Here is a 27,368-nt window from a genome sequence, read left to right as displayed (position 1 = left end):
TCTCAGTTATAATTGGATTTCCATTTGGGAAAGGTTTAGGACATCATAAAATATATACAACATTAGAAGTATAGTAATCATAGTCATAAAATGCTTCAGGATCATTATACAAATGTCAATTTTTATTGTAATGCAGAAGTGTTAGTTGATAAAGATGTCTGTTTGACAGAATGCCAGATGAACTGTTTTGTAGCACAGACATATCAATGCCATAACACTTTTGAGTGTTCTTTATTTTGAAGTACTTTATGTGAACCACCACTGAAGCTTAATGTGATCAGAAAAAATCTTTTGGGATTTTTCAGAGTAAAGAATATTAGTGCTTGGAAAAACTCAAACTCATTAAATATTCTGGATCACTGTGTATTTTATTAAACTGTTTTTACTAAACCAGAATGTTACACTATGTGGAAAATGAAATATGACATTCCCTTGAGGTAGTTCGATCCAAATCTGTTATAAAGCACTAGAGTAGATCAAGGTTAGCAGAATTTTCATCATAGCTGCTCAAACAACAATTTTTATGATTTTAGGCTCCAGAACGGGTAATAGAACTCATTCACAAGGACCCTGTCTTATTGAGGATTGAGAAAATCGATGATAAGGACTGTTTTAGTTAATACTTAGCATATCATCTGTGCATTTTATGTCCGATACAACAACCCCTTTATGAGGTAGGTACTGTATCCCCGTTGTATAGATAGAGAAATCAAGGTACTGAAAGGTTATATAACTTGTTGGGAGGGGCACATGTGTGGCTCAGTTGGTTAAGCGTGGGACATTCAGCTCAGGTCATTATCTTAGGGTTATGAAATCAAGCCCTGCATCGGGCTCTGTGCTGCTGAGCATGGAGACTGCTTGGGATTCTCTCTTCCTCTCCTTCTGCCCATGCCCCCTCTCAAAACAAAACAAAACAAAACAACAAAAAAAAACCCAACTTGTTTGGAAGTGGTTGTTTTCAGATTCAAACTCACGCTGTCTAGCCCTTGAGTCTGTGTTCTTAACCAGAGTTGTCTATACTCACTGTCTACAATTTTTTTCTTAATCTCTCTTGAATGCACAACAGTCACACCTACCCTCCCATCCTGTACTGAAACAACTTTTGCTGAAGTCACAAATGACCTCTACTTTGCTAAAATCCAGTGGTCAATTCTAAGACCTCATCTTCTTTGGCCTACCTACAGCATTTGATAGTTGACCACTTTCTACTCTTTGAAATGCTTTCATTACTCCTCTTCCAGCATATTGCCTCTTCCTGATTTTTCTCACATGTTGTCTCTTCCCTTCCAGTTTCCTTTGCCCTTCTTTCTTCATCCCCTGGCTTCTAAATGTTGGGGTAACCCACAGCTTAGTCTTGGACCTCCTCTTCTCCATTCACGTCTAGTCCTTTGGTGATCTCTCTCGGTTCATGGCTGTAATTATTGTCTACAATCTGATAAGTCCCAATGTTCCATCTGCAGCCCAGATCTCTGTTCCCACTCCAGACAACTGCTTACTCTACATCTCAATTTGTATATCTAATAAATACCCAAAACTAAATATTTTGAAAACCAAACTCCTGCCTTTTCTCCCTAACCCTGCACCTTCTCTAGTCTTTCCCATCTCAGGAAATAGCAGGCCCGTCTCTTCCTGAGGCTCAGGCCATGTATCTTGGAATTATCCCTGAATTTTTTTTTTTCTTTTTAATGATGTGAAATCTGTCAGCAAATCTTGGTGGCTCCACCTTCAAAATACATCTAGAACCTAAGCCCATCTCCATTTCTCTGACACCCATCTGGCTTCAACAAAAGCCACAGTTTTACAATGGCCTCAAAGCCCTCCACAATTAACATCCGCCTAGGTCCCTGCTTGGATCGCATCTTCTTTTACTCTCCCTTTCTTGCTCTATCCTAGCACTACTAATGCCCTTGCTACATCTCCAGCAACCAAGTGCGCTCACAGCTAGGGTGTGCACTTCCTGGGCCCTCTGCCTGGAAATCTCCCTCCTCTAGGGGCTCATATCATCCAATCCCCAACTCTCCTCAGCTTCTCTTCACATGTCACCTCCTCAGAGAGACTTTCCTTGTTTGATATTGTCACCCCACCCTCATCCCAGCATTCTCTATTCTCCTTCCCCCCATTATTATCTCTCTGTCGCACCACCTGACATGCTATACATTCCACTTGTCTATTTATAGTATAATATAAGCTCCAGAGGAGAGGAGATTGTTTGTTTCATTATTGTTTTGTGCACTGCTCTATCCCCAGCAACTAGAACAGGTAGTGAGTGCTCAATAGGCGTGCGTGATTCAACAGGTGAGGAAGAAGATACCTACTTAGTCAAACAGAGTAGCTGAGTCATCCCAATGGTCAATGGTTAGGTGGCAGAGTGACCCCAAATCACTCTGACATTCAGTTGGTTCACTCCTTATTGCCACTAAAGAAACTTTTCCTCTGCCACCTGGACAGATGTTCCCCCATCTTCCTTTGGCCCTGCAAGTTCCTTGGTGGCTCATATAGTTCTCACATGTGATGCTGTTCCTCCTATTGACCAGAGATGTTGGCAGCTGGACAGTGACTATATCTGGGCTGTGTTGGTGGCACCAGGGAACCAGCGTGGCCGTGTCCTAGTCTCACTGCTTCACAGTCATTCTCTACATGGAGCAAAAGTACAAGGGCTGAAATCGGTTTCATCTCCCCATACAAAGACATGTCTCTAAAAGCAGAGAATCATTTTAGCAATCAGAACCACTGGGAATTCTACCCTGACTGGAAATAGCTGACAAAAACACACCTTTGCTTAGGAGTGAGCTGCCTTTCTCTCATGTGAAATCATCCAATCAAAGTCATGGAAGCTTTTATGTCTAATAAAGAGTCCCTGGTGGATTGAAATGTTCTATTTATCATAAATTACAGTTAAGTCAGCATTTACCTCTTAGTAACCCTTTTTCAAGTATGTTGAATTTGCCTAATATTGATTATAGCTCAATATGATAATGATGGGGGCATTTTTTTTTTTCCGCTCAGGAGCATTTCAGGAGGAAACCACTGTATACAGATCTGCAGACTATATGTGTTTATGTATATAATCAGGCATCTCTGTTGGTTTTGATTAGTCAGACTGGCAAGGATTAACTCTCACACCATCTATAAACTTTGCACAATTGGAAAGCAGTTCTGTGACCCAGATACCTCTAATAAAACCCGCAGATCTTCTGTTAGAGTCTATTAGGTGGGCAAGGTTGCCTGAGTAAAGGCAAAACACTGGAAACAAGAAACTCGAGTCTGTATAGCTGTGACGAACTTTGGTGAGAAAGGACTGTTTTGCAGGAGCAAAGAGCCTGGAGGTCCCTAGGGGTATGTTTGTCTGTGGTGAGGTGGAATGGAGACATGTGGGTGGGGGGTGGGGCTGGGGACAAAATTAGGTGATGAGAGGGTGGGGGTGGTGCTGCCTGAAAAATCCCAATCCAGAAGGAATGGGTAGTGGAAGGAACCAGGATTATAGCACACAACTGGAAAGCATTAAAGTCTATGGATTGGAAACCTCTGATGATAAGAATCTGTTTATGAATAAAGAACAAAATATATTAGTATGATTGATGATTTTGTTCAAGATTGGTAACTCTTCATTTCTTACTCATTCCCTCCATTCCCACCACCATCAGCAGCCAAACCTTGCATATAACAAGGGAAAATGGGGGCAGCAGGCAGGGAGGACACTTCAGGTATAAAGGGCTGTGATTAATCTTCATTGCTGAGGGCTTGTAAAAGTGGCAGCCAGTCTTGGGGATTGGAATTTCCTACTCCCAAGACTTCCACAGACAATTGATGATCGTGTCTGTTTACTGTGGGAAGCTTTAGTTTACTGCGGAAGTACTTTGGCACTGACAGGAGGTTGATGGGAATATAATCCTTCCAGCTCAGCTTTTCATCTTTAGCAACCTGTGTCCTGACACCTGCTGGGTATGGCAGATTTGTACCTTGTCACCATGTGTGTAATGTGCACAAGAAAACCAGTAACAAGGTTAATGCCCCTGTTCACAAAGAGAGTTTTGTTTGCTCTCGCTTTCTCTGCCACTACTCTAACACTCTCTGCCATTACTCCCACTTTCCTTCCTCCACCCCCACCACCATGTTCCCACCAGATCTCCTGAGAGTTGTTACTCCTCAGCCCATCAGCCAAAGTTAGTGGGTTTCCATGGTTACCAGGCAGCTGGTGTCTAGACACCCAGAGATGCCTTGCAATTGAGCTGCAAATCTAGCTTCTATCATACACACCCCTCTCTTCCCTCCTCCTCTTTCCTCCCATTTCCTCTTTATTTACAGTAGACATTAATGCCAACACAGGATGGGAGTTCCTTTTGATAGGCCATTAAAGAAAGAGGGAAGAGAGAGAGGGTAGAAAAGCCAAACTTGCTGTCTTGTCATATCAGTGAAGTGCGAAAAAACTGAGGTGACAGACCCCAATCTGGCTTCTCTTTCTTCTTCACAAAGGATTTTATTTAATTAAAATATTTTAAATTAGAAAACAGTGCCACTTGTCCATTGGGAGCCATAAGCATCTTTAAGAGCCAGTAAAAGCATTTCAGGATAGGCTTCAGCTGATGGCACTGGATTGAGGTAGAACCTTTCACCGTCTCTGGACAATCAATGTAATATCTCTTTCTCCGATGCTCAGGGGAATCATACATCCCTAAGTATTACCAGATGGAAAACTTTGGAGTGGGATACAGGCACATGCAAGGAAGGGCTTTAACAGCAACACATCAGATCTGGAAGAGTCAAGTTTAATCTCCCCTATTTCTTCTGAGAAAGAGAAAAGCACCTCCTGATAACTAGGAGCTGGCCTGGCACTCACAGATAGGCCTTGGTATTCTCCTGTTGACATAACCAATTTTATAGAATGCCAATATCAGACTTTGTGTGATGGCTCAAGACCACCATAATCATGTCTGAACACAGACTAATTATGGGCATTGTCTAAACCATAAAATAGCCAAATATTTCCCTAGCTGGCTAATGTGAGTGCTGATACTCACCTCATTCTTCCTTCCTTCTAGATAATGTTTGTTGAGATGCTCAATCATAAAATGACCCCTGTTTCATGGTAGCATCCAATTCAGACCAAAGCTCTGCTTCCTTGAATCTAACTCCAAATCCCCTAGCACAAGCCCAGATAAGTCCTTTCTAACCCTATCTCACTACGATGCCTTATGGTTTCCCACTCTCTATGTTCTCCCTGGGAGCAACATGTCAATAAATCCAACTTTATTCAACTACAGGTGTTCTTGGTAGTCCTTGGCTGGAAGGTGCTGATAATCCGTAGAATTTCTTTTTATATTATAATTTATAGTCAAATTACTTCAGTCAAAAATCTTTTTCTCATTTTCTCTCACATCTTCAATTTCCAATGTTATCTTTATCCCCAAATTTATTACTACATCTCCGAGTTTACCAATTCTCCTTCTAAGATCTCATAAAAATCTAACTCAGAAAACAAAATTAACTCCTAATTTATCTTTCCTATCCCTAGTATTTTCTTGCTTTTGGTCTCAACATGAGACAGGATGACCCAGGCCCTTGGATGAGTTTAAAAGCCTCTCTACTCACATGAAAAAATGCTCAACATCACTCAGTTCAGGGAAATACAAATCAAAACCATGATGAGTACCACCTCACACCTGTCAGAATGGCTAAAATTAACAGCTCAGGAAACAACAGATGTTGGTGAGGATCCAGAGAAAGGGGAACCCTCTTACACTGTTGGTGGGAATGCAAACTGGTGCAGCCGTTCTGGAAAACAGTGTGGAGTTTCCTCAAAAAGTTAAAAATAGAGCTACCCTATGACCCAGCAATTGCACTATAGGTATTTATCCAAAAGATACAAAAATAGTGATTCAAAGCGGCACGTGTTGCCCAATGTTTATAGCAGCAATGTGCATAATAGCCAAAATATAGAAAGAGCCCAGGTATCCATCGACAAATGAATGGATAAAGATGTGGTATATATATAAAATAGGATGTTGGGGCACCTGGGTGGCTCAGTCAGTTAAGTGTCTGCCTTCGGCTCAGGTCATGATCCCAGGGTGCTGGGATTGAGCCCCACATCAGGCTCCCTGCTCCGCGGGAAGCCTGCTTCTCCCTCTCCCACTCCCCCTGCTTGTGTTCCCTCTCTCGCTGTGTCTCTCTCTGTCAGATAAATAAAATCTTAAAAAATAATAATAATAATAAAATAAAATAAAATAGGATGTTACTCAGCCATCAAAAAGAAGGAAATCTTGCCATTTGCAATGACATGGATGGAATTAGAGGGTATTATGCTAAGTGAAATAAGTCATTCAGAGAGAGACAAATACCATATGATTTCACTCATATGTGGAATTTAAGAAACAAAACAGATGAACTTAGGGGAAAGGAAGGAAAAATAAAATAAGATAAAAACAGAGGGAGACAAATCATAAGAGACTCTTAACTATAGGAAACAAACTGGGGGTTGCTGGAGGGCAAGTCAGTGGGGGGGAGGTGGACATTAAGGAGGGCACTTGTTGTAATGAGCACTGGGTGTTATAAGCAACTGATGAATCACTAAATTCTACCCCTGAAACTAATAATACACTATAGGTTAACTAAATTGAATTTAAATAAAAAATTTTTTTAAAAGCCTCTCTACTACTCTTCAGAAATTTTGTAATCCGAATCAGCAGTGATGGCAAAGAAATGGGTCAGACAGAGTGCAAACATCAAACATGTCTAAGCAAAATTATAGTGAGACTATGACCAAAAAATTTTTGATTTAGTACATTCTCATTTAAAACAGGAGGAAAGGCATTTCTCCTGTTTCAAACTATGATGACAGAGAATTTGGTGAGGCAGGAACCATCTCTTCTCTCTTTCACATTATCATTTGCTGGCTTTAAATAACTATTTTAGCTACCACTATCAATGGTAGGGAAGACACTTTCAAGAGGGCCACCTTGGAAACAGAAAGACACATTGAAAGATGACTGCACTGGTTCAGACTTTAATGTCTCCACTGCCCCCTTTCTAGAATAGGTAAAATTAAAGAGCACTATACACAAGCAGTAGTAATATGGCTAGTCTCTATTCCCTTTGAGTTTGGCACATTTTTCCAACAAAAGTGTCAATACAGTTCTTATTTTTTTCTTTCCATTTCATGGCCTCAAGTAGAGAGATAAGTTGCTGAGAAAGAAGAATCAACAGATATAAATAGGTGCATATAAAGAGAAGATTTTAAGGAATGACAAGGCCAAACTGGTTATATCTGTAGTAATAGTGATTGTGTGATGTCCAGTATAGATTGAGATATAGGATTGGAACCAGGAGTAGATCCAAGGATATAGAGAAATATTTGGCAGTAGAAATTGGAACTTAATGTATATGAGGCCAGGAGTCATTAAAATTTTGTGATAAAGAAAGTAATATGTTTTCAGTGATGTATAAGGATTAAGAATATGATGGTGATGATATAAATTGGGCAGTTATTTGGTTATGAGGTCAGGGTTGAAGTCATTAGAATGTTTTCTGTTGCAGAGTCTACAAAAAAAGGTAGGATTCTTGAATTGCAGTCATGTTAGGGGACAGGGAATTAAAAACTAGACCCATAATGGCAAGAGAAGACCTAGGAAACAGCAGAAATAAATCTAGAACACAGTCTTCACTAAAGTTAAGAAAAAAAGGAATATTTTAAGAAACAAAAATGCATCCACAACTAAAGAGATTATTTTATTTAAGCTATTGCAATAGAGACTCCAACTCCCAAGATCATAGTAGCTTGGTAGGCGGTAGCTTTCCCTTAGACTTACGGGGAGGTGCAGTCTAGTCAAGTTACAGGTGGGGCGATTTACAACTGGGGTTGTGCAGTCAGCAGAAGTATATAGTCCGTTAGCTGAACAGGATTTGTTTATCTCTGTATCTAGCTTGTTTCAAAGGGACAAACAGTTCTAATCTCAGCTACTCATGAGACAAAGAAGGGGCATTTGGAGGGTCTGTGTCTGGCTTTGTCAGCAGGTATAGGCAAAGATGGGGGAAGAACCATGTTTGGTCTTGTTTTTTTTCATGACCCAAGCCAAAGGCAGACGCCCAACAACTGAGCCATCCAGGTGCCCCCATGTTTGGTCTTGTTACAGGTAAGGGAGTCACCCACAAGTCTTCTGGGAATCATGAGAAAGTGTGTACAGCATATCATGGGGAGAAGAGTGTTTTGCAATAAGCCATTTTCTGGAGCACAAAAGGGTGGGGAGACTTCCTTAACTGTCACTGTATTCTGGAGCATGGAGCTCAATTAAAGGTCAACAACTGTCAAAAGAAGTAGTTATCAAAAAAAGATCTAGGACAACAGTAAATGACAAAAGACCTTATGACTTGGAATATATATATATATTTGGTGAATTTGAGGAGAGTACTGTCAGAAAAATGGTAAAGTTAAAGTCAGCTTATAGAGAAATAAAAGATGATGTGAAGAAATGATAGCATAACTGCAACTTGGCTTTTCATGCAGTTTGATCAAAGAGGAAAAGAACAGGTTTGTAAACTTCTTGAACAAGGAGGTAGTTATCTTTGCGTTTTTGGACTGTCTTGTACAAAAATATATATATATTTAGGATATATCTTGTTCCATGTTATTCTATAATAAAGAGCTCTATGAAGGCTTAAGGGAGGTAGATTTTAGCTGGATATCAGGAATAAGTTACTGTTAAAGTTGGAATGGCCTGTTGAAGCAGAGGCTGTCCATCCGCTAAGAGTGTTCTAGGGGATTCCTGTATTTAAGGTGAGGCATTGCTGGAGGGTCTCCAAAGCCCCTTTCTACTCTATAGTTTCTGTATGTACATAGTCTGATTACTTTCATATAAATAGGGTTTTGAAAGAAGGAAGAGAGGAGAAGGTAAATTATAGACATAAGGTGTGCCTTGGAAAATGGCTTTCTTAGAGAAAAACACTGGGTGGAGAAAAGAGAGAAAGCCTTCAGTGGGATGAGCTTTCAGATGGGAGTATTATATGATGGGCAGAACATATATGATTGTATATCTATTCCAGGTAAACCACAGGCTCACTGTGAATCTTTATTCTTTAACTGCTTATTTTCCCAGTGTCCTCAAATAGCCAAAGCTATTACATTCTTTGCCATTAAGTAAAGAACTTTCAGCTCTTTGACTAAAGAGAGAAAAATCAGTACAAATACAAATATTACTTTTTCGATAGAGTTCTGGTTGTATTCCAGTGAATGCTATTGATTTTTAAAGCAGTTTTTCACTCAAAGGCGGTGCCATAATTTGACAAGCCCCAGGAAGCCAAAACACACAATGAGTGCAAAACAAATTGTCCCAGTAAGAGATGGGGATTGCATTTATTTACCCACATGCAAGCATATAACACAAGCACCTTTTATAGGGCTTTCTTGTTACAATAATATTTTTAAAATTAATTTCAAAATTGAGTTAAACCTTCTCAGTTGGTTTTTTTTAACACTCTGCTTCCATTGGGAAGTGAAGGGGGTGGTAGGTGGGATGACGTGCATTTTCATTTCCTCTTCTTCAGGACATAGTAATGGTCTTTTACAGGTTCCTAGATATGACAGCATTTGTAGTAATTTTAGCAATTCTGGACTTTTATTATCTGGTAACTCTTTAGTCACTTAGTTTATGAAACCTACCGTAGTTGGTGATAACTTTTCAGCCCAAGTTACTAATTTTAGAGGTCCCCATGTTTTTCCTCTCTGCATAGAATATCTGCTTCACCCCTCACAATCTGTACACAATATATTAAAGTTTGATACAACGATGATCCTTAGTCCTGGTTCTGAAAACATCCAGAGTATCTAAAAGTACTTCTGGTGACCCTTAAAGCAAAATTATATTGAATTTACCTTTCATTTCACAAAGGAGAAAAGGAATGGAGGGAGGGAGTGGAGAAGGGAGGTGAGAGAGAAAGGGGGAAAGGGGCAAGAACAGAGTTGGGAGGGGGTGGAGTGCATTTAGGGCCACTGGGGAGAGATGCAAGTTAAAATCAAGCAGTGGAATCCACTCATCCCCAAAGGCCGTGAGAGGTATAATGGTATTATGGCAGGATCTGAATTCTAATTAGCTGTGTGATTTTGGGCAAGTCACAGAGACTCTCCATCGTCAGTTTTTGTCAGAGGGAATGAGGGGCTGAGATCAGATAATTTCCAAGACCTCCTTCAACTGCCACTATTCTGTAATTTTATGAACAGTTACAAGCCAACTCTATGACAATATATATAGTTTTTGTTTTTTTGTCCTGAATTATGTGGTTTATCCACTTGCATTGATAAAATTAGTAACTGCCACATCTTTAGTTTTCTTTTGTACTATATAGATACAGCCATAAGGGAAAATTCAGCAACAAAGTTAAATAACGGTCTGGTTAATCTCAAGTACCACCCAAACACATCCTAGTGAGTCACAGCAAGGCACAAGCTGAATAGGACTCATAAGCGTAGTGCTTTTATTTAAAAATCTAAATGTTACCTAAGCAATAGATACTCACAAGTAGGAAAAATTCTTAGGCAGCTATAGTCATTGTTGAAGTGACTCTGACACAGTTACAATTATGTCTAACTTTGGTTTCTGTATTTTAACTATCAGGTCAGATAATCAAATCATTTAATCAAATATCAGATCTTGGGATTTGACAACCTAGGATCTGTTTTTGTTTTAAATACAAATGTTGAAAATATAATCTCTGTAATAGGCATATTAACTCAGTCTGTTAAAACATTACAAATGATTATTTGAACTTTTATTTTTATTTTTTTTTAAGTTTTATTTATTTAAGTAACCTCTACACCCAACATGAGGCTCGAACTCACAATCCCGGATCAAGAGTTGCATGCTGTTCTGACAGAGCTAGCCAAGCACCCCTGACGAGTTGAATTTTTAAATGAAAACCAGTATAGTGGTGGCTCAGTTGGTTGAGCGACTGCCTTTGGTTCAGGTCATGATCCCAGAGTCCCAGGATCAAGTCCTGCATCGGCTCCCTGCTGAGCTGGGAGTCTGCCTCTCCCTCTGACCATCCCCACTCTCATGTGCTCTCTCTCGCTCTCTCTCATTCTCTTTCTCTCTTAAATAAATAAAATCTTTAAAAAGAAAAAGAAAAAGAAAATCAGTATAGCCCAGAAGATTGTTCATGAAATTTCTTAAGGTCTGACAAACACAAATGACCACACTTGCATAACTGATCTCTAGATGAGATCTATGGTGACTATAATAGAAATACCTAAGGAAAAACAAACTTGAAAAGGCTGGTACAATGTCTAAGCAGCCTGTTTGAGTGAAAAAGAAAAACTGTGAGAAAGAAAAGCTGAGAAGTAGACTCAGTGAAAAATGACCAACAAATGATAATCCTGTTTAATTTTTCCCATCTCTTAAGTAGGGACCTAAATAATTAATATCAAATACCTGAGGGTCTGATTTTTTTGAAAATTACTAACTTTCTCCAGAATGCAGCAGGAAAAATTATAGATAAGCCTTGGTGGGGGGAATGCTAAATTAACCATATTTTAACAAGATTGCAAAAAGTATGGTATTTCCTTGCCTAGAATTTTTAAAAGAGAACAGTCCTTCCTACTCTATCTTTACTCTGTCCTTCAAAGTCTGCTATAATTCCTTGCTTTAGAAGGTCCAGAAATGAGAGGGTGTTGTGCATAGGTGGGAAGAAAAACCCATCAGAGCAGTCTCTCCACAGCCCCCAAGGACTTATCCCCCAACATAGGCCCTGTCCCCAGATGACTGTAAGTCTTCTTGGAAATGAAAAGATCTTTCTCATAATGAAGTTGAAGAATCTCACTGTATCTAATAGTTTTCCTTAAGGTTAAAGGACAAGAAGTCTTAGGTCTCTTTCAAGTCTTAGATTCGGTGATTATTATCAAATAAGGAAATTTTTCTTAAAATTGGATATGATGTCTTGTGCCTGGAGAATTGCCATAACCTCTGTAAGTTGCCTACTGGATGCAAGATTTACTGCATATCTGGGGATGGGGGTGACTTAGTTCTTGTTCATTCAGTGTGGTAAACTTTTGCTACAAAATTTATGGAATCAAATGGAGCCAAAGCCAAAGATAAGGTTATTTCCTTTTGAAATCAATTAGCTGCTATTCTTTGGGTATGAAATAGAGGAGATTGTTCTGTTCTTAAGCAGAAGCAATAGCAGAGAAGTTCCTGCCTTTTGAAACATTACTGTTTAGCAGCCCTGATTCTTTCATCATACATCATAGACTCATGCCCTTCAAGTTTGGTCAGTTGTCATCTTTGCTGTTATAATCATTTCTGGACTTTGGCCCTTGACTTCAAAACCTTTTCTCAAAGAATGATTTTTTTTCCACTCTACAAGCAAAAAACTTTGTAAGCCACAGGCTGTTCTTCCCTTTCTTGGGCTATTTGAAAAAAAAAAATTGGGCCTGTGCACTAAGATTGGATAAGCATGAATTAGTGGAGATAGGGAGATGATAACTCTCATTTCTTAGGCACATAGGTAAGCAAGGTATCTTAGAGTGTTACCATAAGGTGGGTAACAATACTAGCACCAATTACAGGTTTTCCTTACAGATAAGGAAAATGAGGCAATGAGAGGTTAAGTAACTCACTCAAAGTCATGTTGTCAGAGATAGAATTTAAATGCAAATAGTCTGACTGAAGAACCAGCTTTCTTATTCACTACTCTACGCCATCATCTAAAAATAGTTATGCTTTTAGTACATATCTATTTTTTACATTTGGGTTTTTTTTTATCTGAGTAATTTGTTATAAAATTAGAAGATAGACATAAAGTTAACCAAAAAAAAAAAAAAAAAGGAGGAAAGGAGGAGAATGGGATAATGCTTTTCATGGCTATGAGCCAGGATAATGGTTGAGGTTCCTTTTTATAATCCAATGTTTTGAAATTCAGACAGACCCCTGCTATTCAAACATTACAGGTCCACAGTTTTTCTGCTTGAGGCAATACAGGTTTTATTTACATGTCACAAAGCATTCCTGGGATTTTCCCTTTTTCCATATTTTCTTTCCCCTATAAATATTAAATGCCTATCTTGTGATAAGCATGATACTAAGAGTTGGGGTTAATGTAAATGAATTGATTCACTAAAACATATATATGTGCCTGGTACTTTTCTAGGCATTTGGGATTTATTAATGAATAAAATAAATTAAAAAAAATCTCTGCCTGAGGATCATAACAGAGGAACTGGTCTAAAGGATCATGGATGACTTTCTTGAGAAGTTAGCCTGGATGCTAAAACCTAAAAGCAGTGTCATACCAAGAGTGGTGTGGGTTGGTGGGAGTGGTCTTCCCTGATGAAGGGAAGTGCTTTATTATTTACTTTGTTTATAATTGTCAGAACATGGTTTTAATAAAAGGTAGACCAACTTAAAAAAAAAATCTCTGCCTTTGTGAAGTTTAAATTCTAGCAAATGTATCCTTTTCCTTTGAAAAGTTAGTTCACGGTCAAGAAGACTCAAAGGATACCACAAACTGATGTATAATGCAAGAGTATAATTTCCATATAAATAAAGAGAAGGAACTGACTAATTACACCTAGGATAGTTTTGGAGTGCGGAAACAACATTTGAGCTGTGTCATGAGGGAAAATTAAGCAGCCAACTCAAATGATTCAAACCTTGAAGACTCGCTATGCGCATTGACTAAGATAATTGACTGGCCTGCCTCCCAACTCCAGTCCTTAATTTTTAGTTAAAGGAATAACTTTGGTCCCAGTCTCTAAAATCTGCACCTGAGATGGGATTCTTGTGTGAATACTTTATCGGTGGAAATCTGGAAGGGAGTGAAAAAGAGGACAGACCAGGGGAAGAAGACAGTCAAAGATGTGGGTTCAGGAAAAGTGAAGTTTCAACCTGATCCCACAGAGAGCTCTAAGGTACAAACTGTACCACAGCCAGACTGTTTTGCCTCAAAACAAGGGCACTAGAGTCACGGGGGGCAAAAGGGGCATCACCTTTCAGACACATCAGGTTGTGGTGATTCACAATTCATACCCCCACTCAAGGGGCAAGAGTGGGCCATTGGCAGCCAACACCTCCAGCAGCTGGGAGATGGCAGAGGCATCTGAGAGGACACCGATAGCATCTGTGACAAGGAGCATAGGACATCTGGAAGGCCTCAGTAGGGATACAGAGATGTATCGAAAACTTGAATGGCAAGCAAAGGGAGAGATAATATTGTGAATTAACTTTTTGCTACCTCTTTTTGCTTTGGTAGGCCATTTATAAAACCTGAAATAGGCATTGCCTATTTTTATTTCATTCACTAAAAAAATCTTGAAATATGAATACAGATGGTCTCCGACTTACGATGATTTGGCTTACGATTTTTGACTTTATAATGGAGTGAAAGTGATACACATTCAGTAGAAACCATACTTTGCAGTTTGATCTTTCCTCAGGCTAGCAGTATGTGGTATGATCCTCTCTCGTGATGCTGGGCGGTGGCAGCGATCTGAAGCTCCCAGTCAGCCAGGCTATCACAAGGGTTAATAACAGATACACTTACCACCATTCTGCACCCACACAGCCATTCTGTTTTTCACTTTCAGTACAGCATTCAATAAATTCCATGAGATATCCAACACTTTATTATAGAGCAGGCTTTGTGTGAAATGATGTTGCCCAACTGTAGGCTAGTGTAAATGTTCTGAGCCTGTTTTAGATAGGCAAGGCTAATTAATGATGTTCAGTAGGTTAGGGGTATTAAATGCATTTTTGACTTATGATACTTTCTTTAAGATTTATTTATTTTAGAGAGAGAGAAAGAGAGAGCACATACATGAGTGAGCAGGAGGAGGGGCAGAGAGAGAGGGAGAGAATCCTCAGGCTCCCCATTGAGTGTGGAGCCCAGTGCAGGGCTTGATCCCAGGACCCCAAGATCATGACCTGAGCCAAAATCAAAAGCTGGCTGCCTAACCGACTGAGCCACCCAGGCACCCCTGACTTATGATACTTTCAAATTACAATGGGGTTTTGGGAACATAACCCCATTGTAAGTCGAAGATCTGTAATTTAAAATTAACAAAATGGAAGAGGCATTATTCTTCAGGATTCCCGATTTAAAGTTGGTTCTTGAAGACAAATATGACTTTTATTCTGATTAAAAGGAACCTCTTTCATTTTGAAATCAGAGTCCACAAATGTATCTTCTTGGTACAATTAAAAAATCTTACTCCAGACACCCTGCCTCCTTTTATTTTTCCAGTGAGAGTGTTTTAAAATTTTTGAATGCCTTTTGACCCTACCACTGGTTTTACCAGTGGCCAGATTTTTCACATTAATGTTATCTGCCTGGCCTCTAAGACAATTGAGTTTGTAAAGGCCAGAGACATGCAACTAAGCCTTTCTCCCAGCTAGGATTCTCCTCACCTGGGATACTGTGAAGTGAAAAGGGGCAATGGAGAGTTGAACTCCTGTCAGATGGAATTTTGAAGTATTTAAAAAATACACAATTCCACAGAAAAGAGGAAAACAAACTCAATTTTTAGGCTAAACTGTTTCTGATCATCACTATTAGCAACACTCAATATCACAACATCACTTTTGCATCCCTAACATGGCCCTTCTCCAAATTTCTGTGTCACAGGAGCTGTCATTGTTTGTACTGACCCCTCAGACTAACGGTCTGACAGAGAGCAGTGTCTCACTAGATCTCCAGATTCAACTGCCGGCGTAGCACATAGTTTAGCTAAGGGGAAGGATGAAGGGGTGAAGTTACTTGACTGTTATGCTAGAGTGAAAATCCCCCCAATTTTTGTTTTCATTTTTAACCTTTAAAAGTTGACTTGTTCATTGTGAGAACGGTAAGAAATACTGTTAACAGTTTAATTTTATATATTTATTCCATCTTGTCCCAGAAATGACTTGGGGCAACTATGTGAGCCATGTAAATTTCAATTTTTTAAAAATCTTTCTGCACGTTTCTAATGGGGGAAGAAAATAGAACACTAATTTTAATGGTTTGGCAGACATTTTATATAGAGAATGTTTAAGAAGTTTTCAAGGCCAGTCAACTTGTATGTTCTTTGACTTTTGCTTTGATTTTTTTCAAAACAAAAATATCTGGGTCATTTTTCTTTCAGGAAAGAAGGAAGGAAGGGATGATGGGAGAAAGAGAAGAAGGAAGGAAGGAGGGAGGGAGGGAAGAAAGGGAAGAAGGAAGGAAGGAAGCAAGGAAGCAAGGAAGCAGGACCAAAAAAACACCAACTTTTGCTCCAAATGTTAGAGATCTTAGATTCTTTCCCAACCTCTGTAACTGAATAGCTATTTAATTAATAAATCACCTGCATACTTATTTTCTGATCAGAGTCAGAGACTACAGGAACATTCTAGGGGAGAAGTGCTTTTAATCATTTATCTGGGAAAGAAGTTTTTTATCCCTTTGGGAATTTTTTTTCCCCCTCCTGGGATGAGAATGTTAAACTTGATGGGTGTTTTTCACCAGAATCTCACAGCTTGGATTAAAGTCTCAACATAACTGCATTCTACACTTTAAATTTTATAAAGTCCTCTTAAATGCTTTCTTTGAGCTTTTATACAATCTGCAATAAGGTGGGGTGGTCAATATTATTCATATTTTGTATAGATTAGGAAACTGAGGCAAAGAAAGGAAAAGTAATTTCTTTGAGATCATATGACTAATTGGTGGCAAGGTCAAAGTTGGAATACAAATCAGCTTGGTCCTAGGCCTAAACTTTTGAGAGAAGTAAACATGTGTATGTATGTGTCAGATATCACTGGGACCCCGCCACCATGTTGCCTTTGAGTTTTCTCCTTGGTTAAATTTTTGTTACTCTTTGAAATCCTCAAGTGAATAGTATAAGTAGTAAAATTATCCTCTCTTTCAAAGGCTCAGAAAGCAAGAGGTGGGGGCAGAGGTAAAATTTGCACCTTTCTGCTGACATCAAAATGGTGTATACTGGCTCAGTGCTTTGAAAGGAATTTAAACTGTAAAACATAGTTTGAAAAGGGTGTTCAAAATGTGGATCCCGGTGACCATCCAAAGCCATGATCCAGGCTCCAAATCGACATCTGGTCCATAGCTCAAGAGGAAGACCATGTGAGCGACAAAGGGATGTATGTGAGTTAGCTACAGAATGCTTTTTTAACTACTTTCCTTTGAGCCTTCGAGGTGATAATGTTTAATATTCAAGAAAAGTGAAAATAAAAAGGGAAAGCAAACACCGCAGCCCCGTGTGATTGGTAGAGTAATTGTGGGCATGGCCCCAGGATGATAGCAGCTTCTATTTAATCAATGTTGACAAGGCTGGGGAGAGCTGGGCAGGTCCCAAGAGATAATGTTTTACTCGGAAATCCACTCAACCTAATTTCAGTAATGTAGGGCTGTGGAGGGGCCTGGAGCGGAGCCAGTAAACAGGGCCATTAGAGCTGAGGGTGGGCGATGGCAGCTGGGAACACGGCCATCCCTCCAGCAGCACTGCAGCCTGCAGCCGGGCCGCCCGACTGAGCACGCGAGCAGTCGCTGCTTCATATGCTCCTGCTGTTTGCTCACCGACAGAATGCACAGATGTGCTATTCTCACCCTTTCGAGGAAATGAACGGGATGCGTAAAGTCAAGAGCTGCTTCCAGATTTGATTTCGATAAAGATCAAAAAGCCAGTTTGGCATGCATCTTTCAAGGACCACCGTGCAGTCATCTGCCTGAGTCCCCTTACTCTTTTAAGGCCACCACCACACTGTTTCAAGTGCATACGGAAATGACTTCCATCTTTCTTGCTGTTTAAATGTGGTCTTGATCTTTCCTAGGAATGGTGGTTGTGGGTCCAGAATGTGAAAAGTGCCAGGGTTTTCCATACGTTGAAACTTACATGGCTTATTAAAGATACTCAAATTTGCAAATCCAGGAGAAATTATGCCCCTTTGGCCTGAGTTCTTCTTGTCCAGTTGTGACTTTTTCCTTTAGCACTCCTTCTCCAACAAACAATACACATGACATATAAATATGCCAGTAATTACCAGCATATAAATTCCAGGAAGGTAGAGATTCTTACTTGGTCTTTTCATTGCGATAGCACCCCTGCTGTATGTGCAATGCGTAGAATGGTGTGTGGCACATAGTGAGGCTCAGGACCTTTCACCGAATAAATACACGAATGAGTGAACGCGTTTTTTCTTCCCTTTTTTAGTGTCTTCAACTTTAGAACATTAAGAATTCATGACTTTACTATCTGTGATGTTAATTTTCTTCTTAACACAGACATGGTAAAATTCATGGAGACCCCTAGTGAACATGGTCATTTCTAAGAGGTCTTTGGGTCTGAAAGAAGTAATGGTTTTGTCAAGGCTAAAATGCCAGTGCCAGAGAAGGTTACAGTTCTTTACCAGATGTGGACGTCATCTGTTCAAATTGACTACATGTAATTTTTGAGAATTTAAATATTTAATATATTTAATATCAATAATTATTAAAAAATGCCCAATTTCATTTTTTTAAAAAACAACTTTTTACCCCTTTAAACCAGACTGCTAAAATGCATCATCAGTTTTTGGTTTGGGTTTTTTGTTGTTGTTTGTTTTGGGGGATACATTCTGCCTTATAATAAAACTGAATTTAAATTTACAGGGTTGTTTTCCCTTGGTGAAGACTGATTTGTGGGGAGAAGCCATTGCTAGGTAGCGAATAGTAATGTCTGTTAATGAGAATAAGTTCACTGGTCCCCTGAAATATCTGTGATTCCTGTGAATAACTTGTGATTCCTTTAATCTTGCTTTTTCTATAGTATCTTAACCATAATATTAGGTTTCCATGTTTAATATGAGCAAAAATGCTCTTGAGAGCTAACCCAAAAAAAGAGAAAGCATTTGCTACCCCTTAACTTGCTAGATTTCAACAATCACATGAGCAACTCCAAGCTTTCCTTGTTTGCTAGCTCTGGGCCCATTTACTTCCACTTGCTTGTTCTGTATCACCAGATAGTAAAAATCCCATTCAATCTTTAGCTTCCACAGCCTCTTCTTAAGCAGTAACTGTCTCAGAGGCAGGTTGATCCTCTAGATGGGGAAGGTGATTATTTACCCTAATTGGATCATGATAATTGGAGTGACCAGCTGGCCTGAGACATTCATCTATCTCTGACACTCACCATGGTGATCAAAGTTTTTGTACAAAATACTAAAGATTACATATTAACTCATCTCTAGCATTTACAATTATGTAATTAGTGCCAGAGAGTGCCAAGACCAGATTTCATATTGTTCAAGACTAATCAAGATTCTTCCCTCCATTCTGAGCTGCTTTTATTAAGGCCAGTTTTTGGACTTTGTAGGCTACAGGAATAGGTACCAATGGACCCCCTACTCTAGTTCCCACTCTGAGCCCACCCATTCTTCTTGGGCAAAGATAAGGGCGGGGGGGGGGGGGCGGCAATCTAAAATAGAACCTGCCTAGATGTCTCTGTCCTAGTTTGAAATTTACTGCTGCCATTGACAAACAGTCTAACCTTGGGAAAGTTACTTCATCTCACTATACCTCAGCTTCCCCAGCTGTAAAAGGGAACAACAAAAGAGCTGCAAGGATTCAATGACATGACACAAGTACATGTAGAACTGCTTTGAGTGAGCATATAGTAAGTGCTCAACTATGTTAGCTACAGCTAAATACTTTGTACAACGGGTCAGGAAAGTCATAATTTGTGGTTCTTTCCAGGCAGTGAGGTTGCTGAATAGAAGAGGTAAAAAACTGTAGCTATACCAGTATGTGGTCAACATGATTTATTAACTACAATGACTTGTCTAGAGTTGGTATCGGAAGGAGAAGGAACAAGTTCGCAATATCCAGAAGTTCTCTCTGGCATTCAGGCTAAAATGGACGCATTTATACATAGCTCTTGGATTCTGTTTCCGATAACTTCCCCTTTGTCTAAGGTTAAAACCTTGCCCAAACTCGTACACAGTCTCCCATCAAAGTGGATCTAGCTAGAGCAGGTATATGCTCCACATCTGATTACTGTTTCCTTCATTTGCATGTAGGTTTATTTTGGCTTGTTTCTGTTTTTGTGTAGGTCCTAAAAAATATTATTATGAGTTCTTAGCTTGCTTTACTTTTGTGGTTGTAGAAGATTCTTACTTTAGATTGTTTCCTTCCTCCATATTTTTTCTCCCCATAATTTCCTGGAGGCCTATATAAATTTCACTGAATCCACTGACTTGACACATTTTATTTCTACCCGCTAGTCATCCCTTCTTCTAATACAAAGATGACGCCTTTTTTTTTATTATTCAGTAATATCAAGTAAATAAAATTTAAAAAACTCCTCTCATCTCATATAAAATATAATGTATATATAATTGTATGTATTCAGTTAAATTGAGTTCCAGCTAACTGACTGACATGTTCCCTTTGTAGTCAACTAGTTGAACTTCATCAGTTTTAATTTTATGGTTTTTATTTTAAATTTTGGAGCCAATGATTTGTTTTTAATGTCAGAAATTTTTTAGATCACTGAAAACCTGTGGACCCTAGCTACTCGTTTCTAATGCTGAATTGATAAAACCGATTTGATCTTGCCCTCCTCTGGTCAAGTTTGCCCACCTTATATAATGGGGAAACCAAGATTAGTAGAACTTCTAGGTTTTAGTCCTGGCTAGGTCATGAGAAAACCATATGGTTCAGGGAAATACCTGGACTTCTGATTCCTCATCTATAAAGTGAGGATGTCCATTCATTCTTTCATTCAATAAATGTTTACTGAGGGCCCTTTCTGCACTAGGTTCTGTGCTAGACACGGGGGAGTTCCAAGTTGAGCAAAATCATATTGTTGTTACCCTTGAAGAGTTATATCTAGTAACTAGATGTTCTTTGAGGCCCCTCTCCCTGCCAACATTCTATGATTATGGATTTCATTGTCTGTTCAGGGTATATTGTTGAAAGGCTTAAGTGAGAGCAAGAATATTTGCTGTTTTTTTCACCTCTTCTTCTCAATATCCAGAAGAATGTCTGACACATTGCGGGTATTCAATAACAACTTACTGAACAAGTAAATGAATAAATAATTATATTTCAAATACTTTGAAGCTTTTAAAGGAAATTAGATATTGAAGCTCTTTTAATAGGGAGTGGACAGCAGCACTTCCTGTCACAATAAACAGATGTATACAAGTTTCGCCCTTTCTCCCAGGGCCAGACAAAGGGTGACAAGATAAAGTATGGGAATTTGGGAGTATTTAACCTGATTCTACTCCAACAGAGGACAGAAAGTATGGCTGCTTCTCAGGATTCCTTGAATCTTTGTTCTTTTGTTTTCCCTTTTGGAATGTTGTTCCCTTATTCTACAAACAGTTCTTCTCACCTTCCCTATCCTGCTTCTACCTTTTCTCTCAAGTTCCCTAATCTCCCTCAAAACTACCTCATAGCTCCCAAGTTTTTATTTTAGAAAGAAAAGCTTAAAGTCTTGTCTTGTTCCTACAACTGAACCTTCTCTATGCTTCTGGCCACTTTAAATCAAGGTTCTCTTTCTTTTATGGTTTGAGGAGGACACTAAATATATTGTTCTCTGGGTGGTAAGGATAGTAAACCACCTTGGGCATACTTGTGGTATCCAAAGCTTTGAGCAGGGCTGGAACAAAGTAAACTCTCTAAAAGAATTCCAAATTGCTATAAATGAACCTCACCGAAATAAATCTGAGAATTTTCTTCTGGCAGAAAATCAGCTGATTCATTAGTACACTGAAGTTCTATAATCCATGAGAACAATGCTGGTACATAAAGCATTACAATGATCAGAACTGAGTTAGTCTTTTCATACAAAAATTTTTTCCTGGAAAATATGTTTGGTATGCCAATAATGGTCAACTTAGAAGGTTATAGCCTTAAAATACCTTTATGAGTAATGGTAGGTAGCCTTACTGTAATAATTACATTTTGGAAATAACTTATGGTCAATGACAAATCCCCAAAATAAATCAGACTTAAAAACTTTGGCCAAAAATGAGTCATTGTAGGGGTGCCTGGGTGACTCAGTTGGTTAAGCACCCAACTCTTGATTTTGGCTCAGGTTATGATCTCAGGACCCTGGGATCAAGCCCCACATTGGGCTCCCCACTCAGTGGGGAGTCTGCTTGTCTCCCTCTCCCTCTGCCCCTCCCCCCACTTGTATTCTCTCTCTCTCAAATAAATAAATCTTTAAAAAACGAGTCATTGTAACATTAAAATTATCCATCATAGCTGCTACCTTATTTACCAGACCAGCCTCATTTCATTCTAAAAATCAAATCTATTTTCAAGGAGATAAGCATTTTCTGCTACTGAAAGATTTAAGAGAATATTATTAGATGCTTGTTCCAAAGAAAGAACTCCAAAAATGTATTTCCAGTGGTGGGTCTTATTTGGATGTGGACATTGAGCTTTATCTGAATATAAATATATAGCTGAATGATTTGAAAGAGACATACATTTGTATGAATTCTTTTAATGGTCTCCTATAAGGCCCTGATTTCTCTAGTCTCAACATTTGTCAATTCTTAGAAAGGCTGCTTGTGAAGTTGATCCTTGGCTGGCATCTAGCAACTTGGATTTTGAGAGGGTTCTTACCATTCCCTAACTAAGAGTCTTTACTATGCCTAAACTCTTTTGCAAACAATGTGGTTTATGCTGGACATCTGTTTTCCTTCTGGGAGTCTGGATTTGGTACATGCTAGGTAGAGGGTGCCCACATGATCAGCCTCTGGTAAGAACTCGGTATTTGTAAGCTCAGGTGATCTTCCCTAGTGGATGACATCTCATACATGTCACAGTTCATTGCTGAAGGAATTAAGCACATCCTGTATAACTCCATAGGGAACGGACTCTTGGAAGCTTGTGTGTAATTTCCTCCAAACTTCATCCCATACAACTTTTCCCTTTGCTGATTTTGTTTTATATCCTTTCACTGTAGTAAATAATAGCCATGAATAGGACTATATACTGAGTCTTGTGAGTCCTAACAAATTACTGAGCCTGGGGGTAATCTGAGGGACACCCAACACAGGGAGTTTAGGTTACCAACACAGGTGATTGTAGGGCAAAAGAATTCTCTTTTCACTAGCTGGCATATTAGTAAACTGACTGTAACATGAAATCAGTTGACTGAGTCTATCAGGAAATCAGGCAGAAGAGTTAGAAAATTTGCCTACTTCCTGAGGAAAAATTATCCTTTAAAAAGATTCAGTCTTCCTTGCTAAGCAAAGCACATTGCCTTATGGATAAGTATATTCAGTTGGAATGTTCCTTGACTGCAAGAAACTAAGAACTACTATGGTTTAGTTTAGAGGTTAGCTATTTGTCTCATAAAAAAAAAAAAAAGTCTGAGGAAAAGATGTGTAGGAGGGATAGGTCACTCAATGATAGTTTTTTTTCCCCATCTTTCTGCCCCACCATCCTTAGTGTATAGTTTTTGTCTTCATGGTCAGGAGATAGCTGCTAACACTATCAGGTACTGATCTATGTCTCAGTCATCAGGAATAGCAGAAGGTAAAGGGCAACCTCCTCCTCTGGGATCCTCCCCAGGGAATTCTTTCTCTATCTAATTGGCCATCACTGTGTTATATGGACACCCCTAGCTTCAAGGGGATCTGGAAACTCAAATATTTTACTTTTCAGCCTAACACCACAAATAAGGGGTGAGAGAGTTGGAATGGCCATTCAGTGATCCCCCAAAACTATCTGTCACAATTAGCCTGACCTTGATGGAAAAGAGATACAAGATTGTTGTTGATTCCTTATTTGAAGAGCCTATGTATGGATATCTTAATTGCAAGACTGAGAGATTAAAGACCATGGTAATTTCTGTTTAGTGGCTCCTTCCCCCAATGCATAGCTTTGTTCCTGAGCTTGTACATACCTGTCACTGAACAGCCTCCTGGAGGTAACATCTTCTGAACTTGGAATATATATTACTGGGATAGCAAAATCTCTTTTTATCTTAAATCTCTTATGAAATGGTATGAAAAGGAGAAATGCATTGCGTTATCATATTCACAAATGAGACAAAATACTAACCCCCTCTCCCCCCTCCCCACCTTGTTTTCTTCCTCAGAAGCTGTAGATGAAACCAAACCTAAGGAAAGTGCCCGGCAGGATGAGGGTAAAGGAGAAGAACGTGAGGCGGACCAAGAACATGCCTGAACTTTAAGAAATGGCTTTCCACGTCCCCACCCTCCCCTCTCCTGAACCCTGTCTCTCCCCACCCTTTTCTCAACTCCACTCTGAAGTTTCCCTTCCTGTCCTGCTCACGTCCGTGAGTCTGTCCTCTCCTACCCACTAGCCCTCTTTCTCTCTGTGTGGCAAACATTTAAAAAAAAAAAAAAGCAGGAAAGATCCCAAGTCAAACAGTGTGGCTTAAACATTTTTTGTTTCTTGGTGTTGTTATGGCGAGTTTTTGGTAATGATGATCCAATCATTTTGGGAAATTCTTGCACTGTATCCAAGTTTTTTGATCTGGTGCGTGTGGCCCTGTGGGAGTCCACTTTCCTCTCTATCTCTCTGTTCCAAGTGTGTGTGCAATGTTCCGTTCATCTGAGGAGTCCAAAATATCGAGTGAATTCAAAACCATTTTTCTTTTCCTCCTTTTAATGTGATGGAATGAACAAAAAGGAAAAAAATCAAAAACTCAGTTTGTTTTGAAAATAAATAAATAAACAAATAAATAAATAAAGCAAATGTGCCAATTAGCTTAACTTGCGGCTCTAAGGCTCCTTTTTCAATCTGAATATTAATAAATCATGAGAGTAATCAAACTCCAGTGGCTCTGTGTTTCTGTTCCACCTTCCCATTAATTGATTTGACATATTGGCGTCTCACATTTCGTCTTCTTTCTGGCCTCCCAGTCTGGCATCAATGACCCTGATAAGGAAAAGATGGATGAAGCCTAAGACTCTGGTCAGGACCAATCGCTTTGGTCCTTGATGGGATTGTTGCGGACTGTATTAGTTTGCTGGGGCACTATAACAAAGTACCCCAGCCTGGGTAGCTTAACCAACATAAATTTATTTTCTTACAGTTTTGGAGACTAGAAATCCAAAATCAAGGTGTTGGCAGGGTGGGTTCCTTCTGAGGGTGAGGAGGGAAGGATCTGTTTCAGGCCTCTCTCCTTAATGTATACATGGCCATCTTCTTCCTGTGTCTCTTCACATCACTAGTGGGTATCTCTATGTCCACATGTCCCCTTTTTGTAAGGACACCAGCCCACCCTAATGACTTCATCTTAACTTTATTACCTCTGTCAAGACCCTATCTCCAAATAAAGTCACATATGCATTTGGGGAGGAGGGGCACAATTCAACCCCTATCAGGCACTAAGGCTTGCTTTTACTCAAATCACCTTAGAGTATTTTCATGACTCTGGAGAATTATGCAGTGGAAAGTTATTCTAGGTTTTGTTAAGTTTTATAGAGACATACATAACTCAGAAAACCCCTGGCTTTTGTTTAGATGATTTATTTTAATCCAAGTATTGACATAATACATTATATCTTTTTCAGCTTTAATGAGTGAATACTTCTGTTGGCCTTATCCCCTCGCAAGGCAGCTGCCATATTCTCGATTACTTATAGTCATTGTTCCTGCAGGGGTGATACTATATAAAGAAAAGGTGTACATTTAGCACATCCATTCTTTTCAAATTTCCTTCTAGTTCCCATTTTCTGAGCACTCTCTGTCAGAAGGTAAACAGTTCCCATGAGAAACAGTAATGTCCCTAAATCTTGAAGTGTCTGTTGCTGTTCTTTTTCCCTCTAAATTTCCTAAATCAATCCCAGAGCAAATTCCTAACAAGTCCTACTCTCCCTTGTCCTTGAGTCCCCTCATAGGCATGGCCAGTGGACTCCCTTCAGCTTCCTATACTCATCTCCACATAGAATTCCCTGGCAAGGAAAAGAAAATTATGTCGAAGCCGTCACAGTAATGAAGAGCATGGAAATACGTGATTTTAGGAGGAACAACCTACACCCTGCTAACTCTACTCAGCTCTGTGTGGAGCTAGTGCCTACTGAATAAATTGAAGAAAGCTGATGTCACGGAAGGGGTGAGTCCTCAGTGGATCAAGGGGTCTTTCCTCGTCACTGTTATTGAGTGAAATTTTCACTGGGAGAAACAGCCACACAGAAAAAAGTCAGAAAGCATCAGTAACATATGCGAACAATTTAAGGGTTTTTTTTTTTTTTTTTTTTTACTTCATTCTGAGTTGGTGTGATTTCCACAGAAGACTTTGGAGCAAGGATCTGGGACTCATAATCTGATTAAAGTCTCAACAGGTGTGAGATAAGGTGCTGGAGAAGGTCATCCATGGGTTGGAGTCATACTGGCAATATTTGTTTAGGCATTCTCTTTTACCCTAAAGTTTTTTTTGTTTTTTGTTTTTGGTAAGATAAATGCTTTCATTTCTCTCCCAAATCTATACTTAAAAGTAACATCCTTGTGACTTAGCACGGTTCAACTTCTTTTTCAAAGTATAATTCTAAACTTCTTCCACTGAATCCATGGTCACACTGAAAACAATAGCATTTTAAGTCTATACTAATATACACTGTTTGGTGGTCTTACTGGTTGTGTTAAAGTTGGGATTTTGTTTTTTACATGTGAATAATCTGTTTTTTTGCTTTATAAACTCTTGGTTCCTTAAATAGAATTTTCAAGGTGGAGGAGGACACATCAGAGAAGCTTGTGATAATCCTAAAAGATATACCAAGGATAATTGCAGTCCTCACACTGACACAAAACAATGTGACTCAAACTTATACATAACACACACAAAGTCAGGGTGATACTGGCTAGTATAGACCATTCAAGATACAGAAATAAATAGATTCTAATTCTGGTCAGAAAGCAACATAATTTGTTGATTCTAAAAAATCTACATCTGGAGTACTTAATAAAAATTAAAACTAGGCTGGCTTTTCTCTTTCCCTCATCTTGGAACCTGTGGAGGCCTCCTGGGAACAGGACTCCTAAAACGATAAATATGTCTGGAATCCTGGTCCAAGGCCATTTTTGCTGGCTATAAGAGGGGTCTCTAGAGCCAGAGGGAGCACACAGCTCTTCTTAAAATTGAAGGTATTTATGCTTGAGATGAAACGGAATTCAATCTAGGCAAGAGATGTGCTTATGTGTACAAAGCAAAGAACAACACAGTGACTCCTGTGGGCAAACCAAACAAAACCAGAGTGATTCTGGAGAGAAGTAACTTGTGCTCATGGAAACAGTGGCATGGTTCACGCCAAATTCCAAAGCAACCTTCCTGCAAAGCCACTGGCCACAGAATCTGTGTGATGCTGTACCTCTCAAGGATTTAAACTTACTAAAAAGTAAATAAAGGTATAGATTTGTTCTCTTATATTTTTGTTAAAAAATTAGGGATGCCT

The 27,368-nt window shown here is 39.2% G+C and overlaps 1 protein-coding gene across 1 annotated transcript in view; it reads left to right on the top strand.

Moving 5' to 3' along the window:
- GAP43 (growth associated protein 43) overlaps window positions 1–24,316 on the top strand; it is a 100,688-nt gene extending 76,372 nt beyond the window's left edge. The window contains exon 3 of the mRNA XM_035000117.1: window positions 24,047–24,316. Within this exon, the coding sequence (XP_034856008.1) occupies window positions 24,047–24,135 (89 nt within the window). The 3' untranslated portion in view covers window positions 24,136–24,316. The remainder of the gene's footprint in view (window positions 1–24,046) is intronic.
- Window positions 24,317–27,368: the final 3,052 nt, after the last annotated feature.

This window comes from Mirounga leonina, unplaced genomic scaffold, assembly GCF_011800145.1.
Source record: "Mirounga leonina isolate KUSES-001 unplaced genomic scaffold, KU_Mleo_1.0 Mir_115, whole genome shotgun sequence".
Taxonomy (NCBI): Eukaryota; Metazoa; Chordata; class Mammalia; order Carnivora; family Phocidae; genus Mirounga; species Mirounga leonina.
This window is presented reverse-complemented; position numbering and strand designations above follow the sequence as displayed.